At 44.2% G+C, this 16,753-nt stretch overlaps 1 protein-coding gene across 4 annotated transcripts in view; it reads right to left on the bottom strand.

Annotated features, from left to right (window-relative positions):
- Positions 1–15,731, bottom strand: part of pcnt (pericentrin) — a 210,193-nt gene extending 194,462 nt beyond the window's left edge. For all 4 annotated transcript variants that reach the window (XM_059967417.1, XM_059967418.1, XM_059967419.1 and 1 more), the window contains exons 1-3: positions 15,452–15,731; positions 6,014–6,163; positions 2,366–2,416 (exon numbers count right to left, since the gene is read on the bottom strand). In XM_059967417.1, coding sequence (XP_059823400.1) covers positions 2,366–2,416; positions 6,014–6,163; positions 15,452–15,499 — 249 coding nt within the window. In that variant the 5' untranslated portion in view covers positions 15,500–15,731. The remainder of the gene's footprint in view (positions 1–2,365; positions 2,417–6,013; positions 6,164–15,451) is intronic.
- Positions 15,732–16,753: the final 1,022 nt, after the last annotated feature.

The following is a 16,753-nucleotide window of genomic DNA, read 5'->3' as shown; positions in this document are numbered from 1 at the left end:
GCGGATTGCGTCTACCTTAACGGGCAGAGGGGTTGCCTCATCTTTAGTAATCCTGTGGCCCAGGAAGTCAATGGTGTCGAGCCCGAACTGGCATTTGGCCGGGTTGTTTGTTAGACCATATTCACTCAGTCGGGTGTAGAGTTGACGGAGGTGGGACAGATGCTCCTGATGACTGCTGCTGGCTATGAAGATGTCATCCAAATAGATGAAAGTGAAGTCCAGGTCGCGTCCCACTGCGTCCATTAACTGCTGGAACGTCTGTGCGGCATTCTTCAGGCCAAACGGCATGCAGAGGAACTCGAAAAGGCCAAACGGGGTGATGAGTGCTGTTTTGGGGACGTGGTCCAGATGCATTAGGATTTGATGGTACCCCTGGACGAGGTCTACCTTGGAGAAGATCCGTGCGCCGTGCAGGTTTGCTGCAAAGTCCTGAATGTGCGGCACGGGGTAGCGGTCCAGTGTTGTAGCCTCGTTCAGCCTGCGGTAGTCGCCGTATGGTCTCCAGCCCCCTGTCGCTTTGGGCACCACGTGCAGGGGGGAGGCCCATGGGCTGTCGGACCGCTATATGATCCCTAATTCCTCCATCCTCTTGAACTCCTCCTTCCCCAGTCGGAGCTTGTTCGGGGGAAGCCTTCGAGCACGGGCGTGGAGGGGTGGTCCCTGGGTCGGGATGTGGTGCTGTACGCCGTGTCGGGGCATGGCTGCCGTGAACTGCGGTGCCAGAACCGATGGAAAATCCGCTAGGACCCTGGTGAAGTCATTGTCGGACAGCATGATGGAGTCGAGGTGAGGGGCTGGCAACTGGGCTGCACCTAGGGAGAACGTCTGAAAGGTCTCGGCGTGGACCAGTCTCTGCCTTGGCAGGTCGACCAGTAGGCTATGAGACCCCAAAAGATCTGCACCCAGAAGCAGTTGGGCTACAGCGGCCAGTGTGAAGTCCCACATGAACCAGCTGGAGCCGGACTGTAGCTGCACCTGACGGGTGCCGTAGGTCCTTACTGTGCTGCCGTTCACGGCCCGCAGGGGGGGATCCGGTGCCCTGTTGCGGGTGTCGTAACTCATCGGAGGTAAGGTGCTGATCTCAGCACCGGTGTCGACCGAAAAACGGCGTCCCGACCTCTTGTCCCACACATACAGGAGGCTATCCCGATGGCCAGCCGCTGGGCTTCTGCGCCCCACCGCTGGTGGTAGAAGCACCATTGTTCAGTGGTCTCCTCGCCCCTGCCTCTGGGGTTAGTGGGCTCTGTGGCCGGGCCTAGTCTGGTTTGCTGCTGGGAGCGTGGCCTGGTGATCCATGCGACGGACGCCCCACTCTCCTTCTTGGCTTTCCACAGCAAGTCCGCCCGGGCTGCCACCTTCCGGGGGTTGCTGAAATCCGCGTCAGACAGCAGCAGGCGTACGTCCTCGGGCAGCTGCTCCAGGAATGCCTGCTCAATCATGAGGCAGGGCTTGTGTTCTCTGGCCAAAGACAACATCTCATTCATTAAAGCCGATGGAGGTCTGTCTCCCAAACCATCCAGGTGCAGTAAACGGGCAGCCCGCTCGCACCGTCAGAGTCCTAAAGTCCCTATGAGCAGGGCTTTGAATTCCATGTATTTGCCGTCAGCTGGGGGAGACTGTATGAACTCCTCAACCTGGGCCGCTGTTTCCTGGTCGAGGGAGCTCACCACGTAGTAGTAACGTGTGTCCTCTGAGGTTATCTGCCGAACGTGGAATTGGGCTTCTGCTTGCTGGAACCATAGGTGAGGTCGCAGCGTCAAGAAGCTTGGCAGTTTCAACGAAACCGCATGAACAGATGCGGTGTCGGTCACATTCGGCCCAAATAAAAGACAGGAAATTGTAAATGGTAGGAGAAATGTCAGAGTAATATCACAATCAAAAGAAAAATGTACGGTCACACAATGACTTTGCAAGTGAAACAAGTACTGTATATACAGTAAATGATACCGACTTTTAAAAACTAAAGATTGCCAGGAAAAGTACATGGGTAGAACCACCCACATTTGAATACATTTCCAAAAACACTTCTGGACATATTTGGTATATCTATATTTTATAAAACAAGATCCAAAATGATCAATCATGAATTTACAGATTTTTGAGTGAATGTTTACAGATGCAAGACATATTCTAGAGACTAAGGGATTGAAAAAATCTTAAGTGATCACTTATCGTAAAGTACATGCATTTTTATAGATGCCAAACATCTTGCATTTACTTTTTGAAGCAGCGTACCAAGGAGAGAATGACAAAACAACAATGTTGAAAAAATATAACATAATTGGCTCCGAGGACACAGAAAAACTAATAGAAAAGATGCATTTTCTCAGGCAGAAACTTAACCACTTTTGAATAAGCAGCTCACCTCAGCTCTGCTTTCCTCTGTTATTGTTTTGTTCAACAGTCCATCATTTGCCTGAGGAAAGTAATGATGAGCAAAACATTAAAAAACAGAAAATAAACACGAGTAGGACCAAGAATGAGCTTCAACCACAACAATGGAACAAAGCAAACCAAATCTGCGCACACTGGAAAGCTGAAACAAAGACAAAATAAAAATGCTGTACCTCGCTGGAAGTCCGAGAAGAGTTTATTCAACCAAACAATTGTTAGAATTTGCACAATGATGGCCAAGCAGCAAGGAAAATCATTGACAGAATAAATGGAAGCAGTGCAGATCAACTCTGATCTGACTGATTGGCAGAATAGACTTGTTGATTGTTCAAGTACACTGTCAACTATTTAATACCAAAAAACTGACAGTTGAATCATCTTGGTTCATACCATTCACCTTTGGCATAGTGGCATAACACTTTACAGCCCCAACTGGGTTCAATTCCTGTCACTGTCTGTATGGAGTCTGTACATGATCACATGGGTTTCCTCGTGCTCCGGTTTCCACCCAAATTCCAAAGACATATGGGTTAGTAGATTAATCGGTCACACGGGGTGTAACTAGGTAGCAAGGGCTCGCAAGGCTGGAAGGGCCCATTATCATGCTGCATTTTTAAGACCATTCCTAAGTTAGTCACTTTTGGAAATAAAGTGCAACCAGCATAGTGGTGTAGCTGGTGCAGTAATAACCTCATAGCTCCTGCGACCCAGGTTCAACCTTGATTCTATGACATTCTTAGAGATGGTATATATAATTATCTGGATAGACAGGGTCTGATTAGGAACAGTCAACGTGGATTTGTGCGTGGAAAGTCATGTTTGACAAATCTTATTGAATTTTTTTTTATATATAAGAGGTTACTAGGAAAGTTGACAAGGGTAAAGCAGTGGATGTTGTCTATTTGGACTTCAGTAAGGCCTTTGACAAAGTTCCACACGGAAGGTTAGTTAGGAAGGTTCAATCATTAGGTATTAATATTAAAGTAGTAAAATGGATTCAACAGTGGCTGGATGGGAGATGCCAGAGAGTAGTGGCGGGTAACTGTTTGTCAGATTGGAGGCCGGTGACCAGTGGTGTGCCTCAGGGATCTGCACTGGGTCCAGTGTTGTTTGTCATATGCATTAAATTGGATTAGTAAGTATGCAGATGATACTAAGATAGGTGGCGTTGTGGATAATGAAGTATGTTTTCAAAGCTTGCAGAGAGATTTAGGCCAGTTAGAAGAGTGGGCTGAAAGATTGCAGATGGAGTTTAATGCTGATAAGTGTGAGGTGCTACATTTTGGTAGGAATAATCCAAACAGGACATACATGGTAAATAGCAGGGCATTGAAGAATGCAGTAGAACAGAGTGATGTAGGAATAACGGTGCATAGTTCCCTGAAGGTGGAATCTCGTGTGGATAGGGTGGTGAAGAAAGCTTTTGGCATGTTGGCCTTATAAATCAGAGCATTGAGAATAGGAGTTGGGATGTAATGTTAAAATTGTACAAGGCATTGGTAAGGCCAAATTTGGAGTATTGTGTACAATTCTGGTCACCAAATTATAGGAAAGATGTCAACAAAATAGAGCGTGAACAGAGGAGATTTACTAGAATGTTACCTGGGTTTCAGCACCTAAGTTACAGAGAAAGGTTGAACAAGTTAGATCTACTGTCAAAATGAATCCAAACTCAGCTTGGAGGAACAGCACCTTATATACCGGCTGGGTAGTTTCCAACCTGATGGCATGAACACTGACTTCTCTAACTTCCGTTAATGCCCCTCCTCCCCTTCTTACCCCATCCCTGACATATTTAGTTGTTTGCCTGTTCTCCATCTCCTTCTAGCACTCCCCCCCACCCGTTTCTTTCTCCCGAGGCCTCCCATCCCATGATCCTTTCCCTTCTCCAGCTCTGTATCACTTTCGCCGATCACCTTCCCAGCTCTTAGCTTTATCCCACCCCCTCCGGTCTTCTCCTATCATTTCGCATTTCCCCCTCCCCCCACTACTTTCAAATCTCTTACTATCTTTCCTTTCATTTAGTCCTGATGAAGGGTCTCGGCCCAAAATGTCAACAGTGCTTCTCCTTATAGATGCTGCCTGGCCTGCTGTATTCCACCAGCATTTTGTGTATGTTGTTTGAATTTCCAGCATCTGTAGATTTCCTCATGTTTACAAGTTAGGTCTTTATTCTTTGGAGCGTAGAAGGTTGAGGGGGGGCTTGATAGAGGTATTTAAAATTATGAGGGGGATAGATAGAGTTGACGTGGATAGGCTTTTTCCATTGAGAGTAGGGGAGATTCAAACGAGGACATGAGTTGAGAGTTAGGAAGCAAAAGTTTAGGGATAACACGAGGGGGAACTTCTTTACTCAGAGTGGTAGCTGTGTGGAATGAGTTTCCAATAGAAGTGGTAGAGGCAGGTTTGATATTGTCATTTAAAGTCAAATTGGATAGTCAAATAGAATGGGAAAGGAATGGAGGGTTATGGGCTGAGTGCAGGTCGATGGGACTAGGTGAGAGTAAGCGTTCGGCACGGACTAGAAGGGCCGAGATGGCCTCTTTCCATGCTGTAATTGCTATATGGTTATAAATAGTTATTAACTCATTTAACACAAAAATTTTACATTGTATAAAGATCTGTATAAAGACAGCCTCTACATCAGGGGTTCACTGACCCGTTGCTTAATAGTATTGGTACACGGCATAAAGAAGGTTGGGAGCGTCTACTCCACGTCATATTAAACTCTGCTGCTCTCAGACCTTGGAAGGGAAATGGCAGGAACTAATTCATCTAATGCACGCAATGGTTAAATGAAGACAATCAACCAAACAGGTTGGCTTTCATTACAAAATGATTTTGGAAACACAAATTACTTGTACAACAGCATACTGTGTCAAATGTACATTTGAGGAACTCTTAGAAAACTGGAAGGTTATGCAAGAAGGAAAAGGTTAGACTGATCTCAGAGTAGATTAAAAGGTCAGCACAACATCATGGGCAAATAGCCTTGCACTGTGGTATAACGTTCTATGTTAAGTATACAAAATAAAAATATCTAGCTTCTCCTAACAGAATGGCAGGAATCATGCAAAGCAATACACTTAAGTCACATATCAATTTGATAGTACTTATTTTTCAGATATTATACACCGAAGGACAGCTTATTTTGAAAAGATGTTAGTTAGTTCCAAAGAGCAAAACGGAAAAAAATATAACAGCAATGAGTAAAGAGCAAAACAAGATCCTTTACTGAGCAAGATAGTAATAAAACCTCAATCAGATTATCTGCAAACTCAACACATGGTTGAACACAAGGAATATTTTAATTAGCAACTTTTGCCCGAGACTGCTATGAAAACATCTTCAGCTCAGCAACCAGTGGTGCACTTCTTTATTATGGAGGTGTCAAAAATTGAGCAGCTGAAGATGATACAAAGCTATTATCACAGAGATTAACACCTTCCATTATTTTGCTGCATTTTTGTTGCTAGGTGATTTATGTATGGGACAGACCTAAATCAGAGATACTGGATATTAAATAATACAAGCTTGTCTACTTTTCTATTTATCTAACAATGCTGTGGTTAGTTTACTCTCTTCACCTTTAAAATGCAATGGTTGTGTGCACATTTACCTTATGTTCCAAGATTACACCCTCTTGTTCAACTAACGACTGCTCTTCCTGCAGAAGGTCATCCTGGTGGACAGCCTGGCCCTTCCTCTTCTTCTTTTTCGCCGAATCCAAGCAGTCACCTTTCGCTTTTCTTTGCTGGTAGTGAGCAAACTACAGAGGAAAGTAAATGAGAGATAAAGCAAGAGGTAAATAAGGAAGAGATAACATGACCAGAGCACCACCATGCTGATAGGGAACTATACAATCACACACTGAGATGAGAGCCCAATGAGCCAAAGAAGCTTGGCACAAACAAGTACTCCCTCGCATAGTGGGTTAAATTAGAATTTCTGCACCAAAAAGCTGTGCCCCATTTATAGCTGACTGCTCTCCTTTAACAGGATTATCTTCTCTGAACACATCCATAAATCTGTACAACAAACTCAATTAACATTAGTGTAGAGTGGTGAAAATACAGTAAATATGCTCAATGCCTCCTGCTCACAAGCATCAAGTTAACATTGTTTGCATCGGGATTTATTTTCTATACGAGAACAATAAATCAGTTATTTAGAATGACACTATATCCTTCCTCCGGCTTTTAAAGCAGATTAAAGCAGATTACAGCTTTGCCTCACAAGCCTTCTAGATTCAAATAGTGAAACTACAAATTTTTAAACAATAACGAAAGAATCTCCTGAGTGAATCACTAAAACAAAAATGAAACTATCTTTGAAAGGCCATGTCCAAAAAACATGATGAGATTATTCCTGGCCTTTCCATAGGCCAGGAATATAAGTCAACTAGCTGAACATATCAATGTTTATAAAAGAAATTAGAATATCATTCAATATGACACTAACTGACTGTACCTTACCATATATAGCAGATCTTTGTCAAAGAAAAAACCCTGTGTTTTTATCCATCTTTCAGGTATGTCTTATAGTCATACAGCACAGAAACAGATGCAACATCCAAACTTGTCCTGCTTGCCAGAATTGAACCCATAACCTCCTAAACCTTTCCTATCTATGTACTTGCCCAACTGACTTTTAAAAATCAAGTCAACTTTTATTGTCATTTCGACCATAACTGCTGGTACAGTACATAGTAAAAATGAGACAACATTTTTCAGGACCATGGTTTACATGACACAGTACAAAAACTAGACTGAACTATGTAATAAAAAAACACACAGAAAGCTATACTAGACTATAGACCTACACTGGACTGCATAAAGTGCACAAAAACAGTACTGGCATTACAATAAATATTAAACAGGACAGTAGGGCAAGGTGTCAGTCCAGGCTTCGGGTATTGAGGAGTCTGATGGCTTGGGGGAAGAAACTGTTATGTAGTCTGGTAGTAAGAGCTCGAATGCTTCGGAGCCTTTTCCCAGATGGCAGGAGGGAGAAGAGATTGTATGAGGGGTGCATGGAGTCCTTCATAATGCTGTTTCCTTTGCGGATGCAGCGTATAGTGTAAATGCTCGTGATGGTGGGAAGAGAGACCCCGATCATCTTCTCAGCTGACCTCACTATCTGCTGCAGGGTCCTGCGATCCGAGGTGGTGCAATTTCCAAACCAGGCAGTAATGCAGCTGCTCAGGACACTCTCAATACAACCCCTGTAGAATGTGATGAGGATGTGGGGTGGGAGATGGACTTTCCTCAGCCTTCGCAAAAAGTAGAGACGCTGCTGGGCTTTCTTTGCTATGGAGCTGGTGTTGAGGGACCAGGTGAGATTCTCCGTCAGGTGAACACCAAGACATTTGGTGCTCTTTACGATCTCTACCGAGGAGCCGTCGATGTTCAGCGGGGAGTGGTTGCTCCATGCTCTCCTGAAGTCAACAACCATCTCTTTTGTTTTGTTCACATTCAGAGATAGGTTGTTGGCTCTGCACCAGTCCGTTAGCCGCTGCACCTCCTCTCTGTAAGCTGACTCGTCGTTCTTGCTGATGAGACCCACCACAGTGGTGTCATCGGCGAACTTGATGATATGGTTCGAGCTGTGTTATTATTATTATACCTTATATTATTACTATAAAAGTTATTATTATACCTGCCTCAACCACTTCCCCTGGCTGCTCATTGTATATACTGACCACCCTGGTTCCTATTAAGTCTCTCCTCTTAACTTAAACCTCTACCCTCTAGTTCTTGATTGCCCATCCCTGGGAAAAAGATTGTATCCATTCACCCTATGACCCTCATGATATCATACTCCTCCATATGATCACCCCTCAACGTCCTGTGCTCAGGTGAATAAAGTCCTAGCCTGCTCAACTTAAGCTCTAACTCATCTTAGAAAATCTTCTCTGCAATTTCCAATTTTTCAAATGTATTTGTTTGAGATACAGCACAGAACAGGCCCTTCAAACTGCACTGGCCAGCAACCCCCTCCCCAATTTAATCCTAGACTAATCACAGGACAATTTACATTGGTCAATTAACCTAACAAATGGTACGTCTTTGGATTGTGAGATGAAACCAGAGGAAACCCATACAGTCACAAGCTCCTTACAGGCAGCAGTGGGAAATGAACCCAAGGTGCTGGTACTATAAAGCACTGTGCCCCACCAGAACCAGACCCATAACATCAAGCAGGAATCCAATCAACTGAGCTTGATCCAGCTCTTTCATATATAAGCGGTAAAGAGGTTTTAATCTTATCCCAATCTGACTAAATCACAAATTTATTGTACACAGGCCATTAAAAAGAGAACATTAAGTGTGTCTTCACTCACCATTTCATAGTCAAAACAAAGATCAGCAAACTCAAAAACAACTCAAGCCTGTGGCCGCTGGACTAAGTGATTTTGTTCAAAGTTACCTTTGCAAAATAATTCATTCATGATTGCTTTGCACAATCCAGATGGTCACAATTATCCTCAACACTGGCGACCCCAGCACCCCGCAACTCAAGAACGTGTTCTCAGAATTCTACTTTACTCCCTGTACACTTATCACCAGACTCTGCTCTAACTGCATTCTCTAGTTTGTAGATGGCACCACCATTGTGGGCCAAATCTCAAGTAACAATTCAAGTACAGCAGGGGTCACCAACCTTTTCTGCACCATGGACCAGTTTAATATTGACAATATTCTTGCAGACCAGATGACAGGGGAGGGGTTGTTAATCACGACCAGAATACAGCGATACTCAAGGGGGTTCCTTATGTCCAATCTATTCCACAATTTAGTTTTGTGGCTATCAGCACTTGCTTCTATCCCACTTGCTCAAATTTTTCCACTCAGAAAACTCAACGGGTTTGCCTTTAAGTGCAGGGTGCTCGGACTCAGGGTACCGAAGCAGTTTTGAGTGCTTCATTGCCTCAGTAGACAGCCTCCGGGCCCGAACTCCAGCCTCCCACCCACCCACCGCCAGACACCATGGCCAGGTGCGACTGGTCGTGGGTGGGGTGGGAGGGCAAGGTCAGGGCCAGAGGTCCCCGTGCCGGGGCTACAGCAGTCGCAGTCCGGAGAGAGCGACCAACCGAGCGAGGAGAGCGACAGGGTGCGCACCTGCCCCCCCCCCCCCCCCCCCCCCCGTCGGTAGGTAGGATCTATCAGCCGACAAAAGTTTGTCTCGAGGGATGACTTTCAGTAGATTGCAGCGAGGTAGCTGCTCTGCTACTTACGAAACGCTTGAGCCCGAATTAGGTCATCTGCGAATATTTTAGCACTGGGTTCCCCATGAACATTCGGTGTGCTAAACAGGTTTAGAGGTGGCGCCCATCTGTCTGCTCTACAATGGCACTTCCCACTGGCCGCGCGAGGCCAACCAGTGATCCCTGGTGCGAGGGTGTCACTGCGTTTAGGCAACTGATGATCTCCTGTGCGTTCAAGTTCAACAGTGGGTGTGACAGGGAATGAGGAAAGGTGCAGCTGACTCATATCGTTTCATATCACCAAATCATATCATTTCCTTGTGGCCCGGTAGCACATGCTTTGCGGCCCGGTGACTGGGGACCACTGAAGTATAGGCAGAGATAAAGAGCTTAGAGACGTGGTATCATGACAACAATCTTCCCTTCAATGCCAAAGGAGCAAGTCATTGACATCAGAAAGTAAGGTGGAGTACATGCTATTCTTTACATCAATGGTGGCAAGGTGGAGATGGTTCAGAGCTTCACATTCCTTGTGTAAACATTATCAATAACTTGTCCTAATCTAAATACATAGATACCATGGCCAAGAAAGCACACCAGTGCCTCACTTCTTTAGGAAGGTAAGGAAATTCAGCATGTCCCTATCGAGTCATCATTTTAACAGATATCACACAAAAAGGGATCCTATCCAGATGCATCACAGCTGGGTATAGCAACTGCAGCAGCTGTGAACACAGTTCAGCGCATCACAAAAACTAGCGTCCCTCCATCAACTTGGTCTTCACTTCTCACTGCCCCAGTAAGGCACCCAGCATAATCAAAGATCCCACCCTCATGGACTTCCTTTTCTCCTCTCCCATAGGGTAGAAGACACAGATGCCTAACACCATGTACACCAAGCTCAAGGATGGCTTTTATCCCACTGAATAGACCTCTTGTCCAATAACTGGAGTCTTGACCTCACAAGCTACCTGGCCATGGCCTTGCACCTTATTGTCTGCAATGTAACTCTGTAACTGTTTACACTATATTCAAAGTTCAATATTAAATTATCAAGATTGTCATCATATACAACCCTGAGATTCATTTTCTTGTGGGTATTCACAGTAAATATTGAGAAACAATAGAATCAATGAAAGGACAGACAATCAACCAATGTGCAAAAGACAACAAAATGATGATATGCAATAAATATCGAGAACATACGTTGACAAGTTGTTAAACGGGAGTTCACAGGTGTGGAAAGTTGGTGATGGGGTATTATTTTTGCAGTTCCCCTGTACTGTTGTGAAATGATCTATACAAGACGAGCAAAACACTGCATCTTGCTGCTTGTGTCAATGATAAACCAATTACCAATGGCCAGCCTGGGTTCACTAATCAAGGATTCAAACTGGAAAAGATAACAAAACAGCCTCAACCCTGATGAAGGGTCTCAGCCTGAAACAGTGACTGTTCATTGCTCTCCATAGATGCTACCTGACCTGCTCACTTTCATCCAGCGTTTTGTGCGTGTTAGTCTGAAATCTGGTTCTATAGTTTAAATATACATTGTTGGTAAGATTACTCCAAGTTGACATCAAAGATCTCTAAGCACTACTGGCTGGCATGTGCAAGATTTTTCAGATTTGAGGAAGAGACAGAGATCCCATCTTCATAACGTTGTGCTGTAACCCACAAAAAAAGTCCAACATTTACTCAGCACAATACAATGTTAATTTTACCATAATCTGCTCAAAGCTGGGGATCTCTCAGTCATGGAGAGATAATCATCAGGCATAATAGGAAGAGGGGACACTCAATTGTGTGTACGCAATGCATTACATATAGTAGTACCTGTCCTGAAGCAAAATTGAAATTCTTACTGTTGAAAGGAAAATGCTTATATTGATTCAAGATTTGCTATAGACAGTGCACCGAGCCTTCCAAAGATTTAGCCCGAGAACTTTGCATTCTATGTATATGGTCAGGAATACACCAACTGAAAGGGAGGTGGAAGTAAATTCACCATTAATTCTCAAAACAGAATTGGAATAATGTATGAAAAAGAGAATTGTCCATAGTTATTTGGGGGGAAGTGTGTATTTTGAACATATTATTTAAAGAGCCCATCATATGCTGAATTCCTAGATGGCCAAGTCTGTAACTAAATAGGCAGTATCAGGTAGAAATTCATTATGAAATTCATTCTTCCAACAAAAGATTAAACAAAACCAAACACAAACACTTTTAAACCTCTGGACAATCACCATTTGAACAGAAATTGCATTTATTAGCAAAGCAGTTTTCATTCCTCCAGCTTAAAAAAAAATTCCACAAGTCTCCATTCGGACAGAAACCAAAAATAACCCAGCATATCATGTGACCTCAGAAGTCAGATAAATGCGGCACTACCACCACCTGCCAAGACCAATCCAATTTGAGACAAGAGATTCTTTTAGCAGTCAAAGCAGCCAATGGAATGGAAGTATCCAAACACTAATGCTAATAGCAAACATGCTGGTATAAGGTATGAACAACTACAATGAGTGAGCTATCAAGAACAAAAAGCATTTATAATAAAATGCAATAGAAACAGAACTATATTCTTGAAAGTAAAATTATGAACAAAGCAAAAAATAAATAATCAACTTTGAGGTGAAACGAAGAAGCACTTATTTCACATAAATAGGGATCGACACTCAGGGGCCACTTTATCAGGTACCTGTACCTAATAAAGTGGCCACTACGTGTCTGTCCACGGTCGTCTTCTGCTGCTACAGCTCATCCAATTCAAGTTTCAACACGTTTTGTGTTCAGAGAAGCTCTTCTGTACACCACTGTTGTGACTCGTTATTATCCAAGTTATTGTCACATTCCTTTTCTTTTTAACCAGTTTGGCCAATTTCCTCTAGCCTCCCTAATTAACAAGAAATATCTGCCCATGAGAACTACAGCCCACTGGATGATTATTGCTTTTCGCACCATTCTCTGTAAACTCTAAAGAGAACTGTGCTTGAAAATCCCAGCATATTAGCAATTTGAGATACTCAAACGACCCGGTCAAGCACCAACAATCATTCCACAGTCAAAAATCATTCAGATTGCATTTCTGATGTCTGGTCTGAACAACTGAACTGCTTAACCATGCCTGCAAGTTTTGATGCATTGAGTTGCTGTCACATGATTGGCTGAGTGGATATCTGCATGATCAAGCAGCTGTACAGGTGTACCTAATAGAGAGGCCACTGAATGTGTATTTCCCCGAGAAAACCCATGAAGAATGAAACCACAGAAGTTCAAGTAAAGGAACTTTGTCTGTTACAATTCAAAGGGGAATATGGTATAAATAAGTTCTAATTAAACTCCAAAGCTTCTCCTCACATCAGCTAATTCACCTATCACTGCACAAAAGTTGTGGTACTCACAGATGTTTTGAGCAAATTCTCAAAATCAGAACATTTTCTGTAATACATAAGCAATTCACACCAAATAGTAAACTATAAATTTTAAAATCAAGACCAGTCATACCACTTTTGGAACTTACAAGCAGATGGTGCTGTATCAGTAATAGAATTCAAGAGGTTCTCTCAGACTCCTGCAGACAGAGATAAATGGACTCTTTCCCTCACAATCTATACTACACTTTCTCCGGAGCTGTTACACTTTATTCCACATTGTTCTACCTCAATGCATCGTATAATGATTTGGTCTGTATGAACAGCATGCAAGTCAAGCTTTTCACTGTGTTGATACAAGTAACAAGTGACCCCAGAGGACCACGACGTGGATGTTGTAAGGATGCAGGCTAACGTCACGGCCTTGACAACATGTACATTTGGGACTCACATAAAGAATACCGATTCTCAACTGACGGGCAACCTATACACTGGACCACAAAGTGAAAAACATCAGGAAAGAAGAAAATGGGATTGCTTTAAATGCCACATGAGTGAAAATAATTTAATATGAATACCATTTCAAGCAAGTTTTATCTGTTTAAAATCATTTGTCAAGGAAACCCAGCACAGCACAATTTTCAAAAACTATAGATGCAGTTCATTGTTGAACAAGAAATAAAGTTTCTATATCTCACTGTCTTTCAATACTCCACCATGCACCCTCACTCCCACTTGGTACTGTTGTTAGTAACCGGCATGAGTGCCTACTACAGATTTTTAAAGGAGATAGTGTTGCAAGTCCATGAACATACTGTCGGCCTACAACAATCTTGCTTCAAAGTAATATGTCATCCCAAAAAATATTCAAAATTCATGTAGCTCAGGAGAAAATTCAGACCAATATTCAATCTCATCCAGTTTGCAGTAGCTGAAGTAATGGGGATTATACTGGAACAGATGCAACCCCCACACCTGCACTGTCCTTATCCACTAGCATAGAAGTTACTTCAGTGAAATCTTTACATGTATCCATCCAACATCTAAAATAGAGAATCAACTTCCAAATAGTCATCATTCCTGCAACAAAGGAAACATATAAACAGTATAGCACAGGAACAGGCCCTTCCTTCCACCCCCGGAGACTGAGCCAAACACAACGCTGAATTCAACCAAAGATCTTCTGCCTGTACATGATCAACATCCATCCACTCCTTGCATATTGCATATGCCAATCTAAAAGCCTCAAACACCTCTATCATATGTGCCTCCACTATTACCTCAGCAACAAATTCCAGGCATCAACCATTATGTAACAAACTTACTTGCACATTCTCTTTGAACTTCCCCACGCACCTTAAATGCCCGCCCTCTGGTATTAAACATTTCCACCCTAGGAAGAAGATAGTGTCTGCCTACACCAACTACACCTCACATAATTTTATAAATTGCAGCCCCAGTTTGTCCAACCTCCCCTGAAAGCAAATGTCCTCGAATCCAAGTAGCATCCTGGTAAATCTCTTCTGAACGCTCTCCAAAGCCTCCAAATCCCTCCTGGTGAGGGGCAACTATAAATGCATAAGATTCTCCTGCTATGTCAAACCAGTTTTGTAAAGCTGCAATTTAACTTCCTTCCTAACTCTTGAACTCAATGCCTCCAATAATAAAGACTTCTTTACCACCCTATTGACTTGCATGGCTACTTTCAGGGAGCTATGAACATGCTGCCATTAACTGTGTATCTTTCCTTCACATTTGATCTCCCACAGCGCAACGCTTCACACTGGCCCACATCAAACCCTAGACCATTGCTCTGCACACATCTGCAGCTCATCTGTATCCCGCAGTATCGTCACCAAATGTAAAGTGGTAGAATACAGTGGGGTGTGCAGCACAGAGACACAGCTGGAGACACCAGCTACTGTGGAGTTTACACCTTGTCCCTACCGCTGCATTCAAGATCCAGGGTTGGAAAGTCAGATTAGGTTGGGTAGTTCATTTTTGGGAATAAATAATCTAGTTCTGTGCATTTGGCTGAACAATGGGCCATTCTTCTCAAAACAGTCCAAGAATTACTCTTTCAAAGGGTAATTCGATTACTTCCACTCACATACTCCCTAAGTCCCATGCCACTTACTCGATTGGTATTCACCAAATTCAGGTAACAGACAAAAGGGCAGGACGGGTGCAATGGTAGAATATCCCAGATAAGGCAAGACCTGATGAACTCCTGCAGCAGTCAACACGAGTGCAGTACATTCTTGATAGCAAAGGATCACGACTGCTTCCTCACACCGACAGCAAGATTTACTTTGACAGCAGCATTGAGGAGCAGGATCCACAGCGACAAGGAATGTCTTCCTTGGTCCGCCGGGCCCCGCAGAACCCCCGCCTCAATGCTACAGCCGCCCCTCCCCATTCCAGTGTAGACCCCGAGCTCCAACTATTCTTCACATCTTCAGACGTTACCTACCTTGGCTCTCGCCGCCTCCAACTTCCTGCGTCTCTCTGCATCCTCCATGGCCAGGGAACCCGACGGAGGGGCGCGGACAGCCCGGCTGTAACTCCCCCACCGACCGGATAGGAATGCGACGAGGGCTGCCCACTGACCAGACCAGACTGTAACGGGGTGGGCGCTCTCCCAGCGGCAGGATTGGCCTCCTCGGGCGTTTCCCCCACGGACTATTCCCCCGGTGGGCTCCCCGCCGACTTCCCTCCCTCACTCGCCCATTAACCGTCGCAAACACCAGACTTTCAACATGGCCGCAGCGCCTGACCTCCTCCAAAATGACATCATGCCCAGTTCCCCATTCTTCACCAATCGCATTACTCAGCACTGCCCTCTCTAATTCTCGACCAATAGATCAGCTAGACTGAATCCAGGCACCACCCCCTCCTCGCCTACCGTTCACGATCGCTGCAGACTCCGACCAATCAGCCCGCACGAAACATGGGCCCGATCGAATTTCAAACGCCAACGGCAATGAGACGCCAATTGGTCAACGGCTCAGCCAATCATAAAAAAGGAGATTTGCTCCCGGGAAACTTGAGGTGGCCAATAGGACGCAGCGTCGATGTAAGCGGACCGCCCACTCGCTCATGATTAATGAGCCGGAGAGTGGCAGCGATCTCCCTCCACAGAGCCCGCCCGGGGATGCTGCCCTCATTCCCGCGGGTGGCTGGCCGCTGCCGCGCTCCGCTGCGGAGGAGAGACTCTCTCTCAGTCTGTTGCGGAGCGGCTGAAAGAAGTCCAGTTACCTTTCAAAAGTTAATCATCTTTGTTGCGGTCAACTTGTTTCCATTTGAACATAAACTCTCTTCATATATGAATAGAGTTTATTCTTTCTAGATGCACAATTGTAAAAACGCTGTGTTTATGTTGGTAGCGTTCCCAAATTCTCCGGGAACCACCCAGAGCGCCATTGCACCTCGTGGTCCCCTGGGATGATACAGTGGTCTTGGCCCCCTCAGTGTCCAGTGGGGCGGAAGGACTCCAAACGTTGCCACGATAAGGCAAGCTCTTGGCCCTCGCACCATATTTGTCTACCTCAGAATCAGAATCAGGTTTAATATCATCGGCACGTGACGTTAAACTTGTTGACTTAGCAGCAGCAGTTCAATGCAATACATAATCTAGCAGAGAAAAAAAATAATAAACAGTTAAATCAATTGAATAGTTTTTTAATGTGCAAAAGCAGAAATACTGTATATTAAAACAAAAGTGAGGTAGTGTCCAAAGCTTCAAAGTCCATTTAGGAATCGGATGGCAGAGGGG

Source organism: Hypanus sabinus, chromosome 4 (genome assembly GCF_030144855.1).
Source record: "Hypanus sabinus isolate sHypSab1 chromosome 4, sHypSab1.hap1, whole genome shotgun sequence".
NCBI classification, from domain to species: Eukaryota; Metazoa; Chordata; class Chondrichthyes; order Myliobatiformes; family Dasyatidae; genus Hypanus; species Hypanus sabinus.
This window is presented reverse-complemented; position numbering and strand designations above follow the sequence as displayed.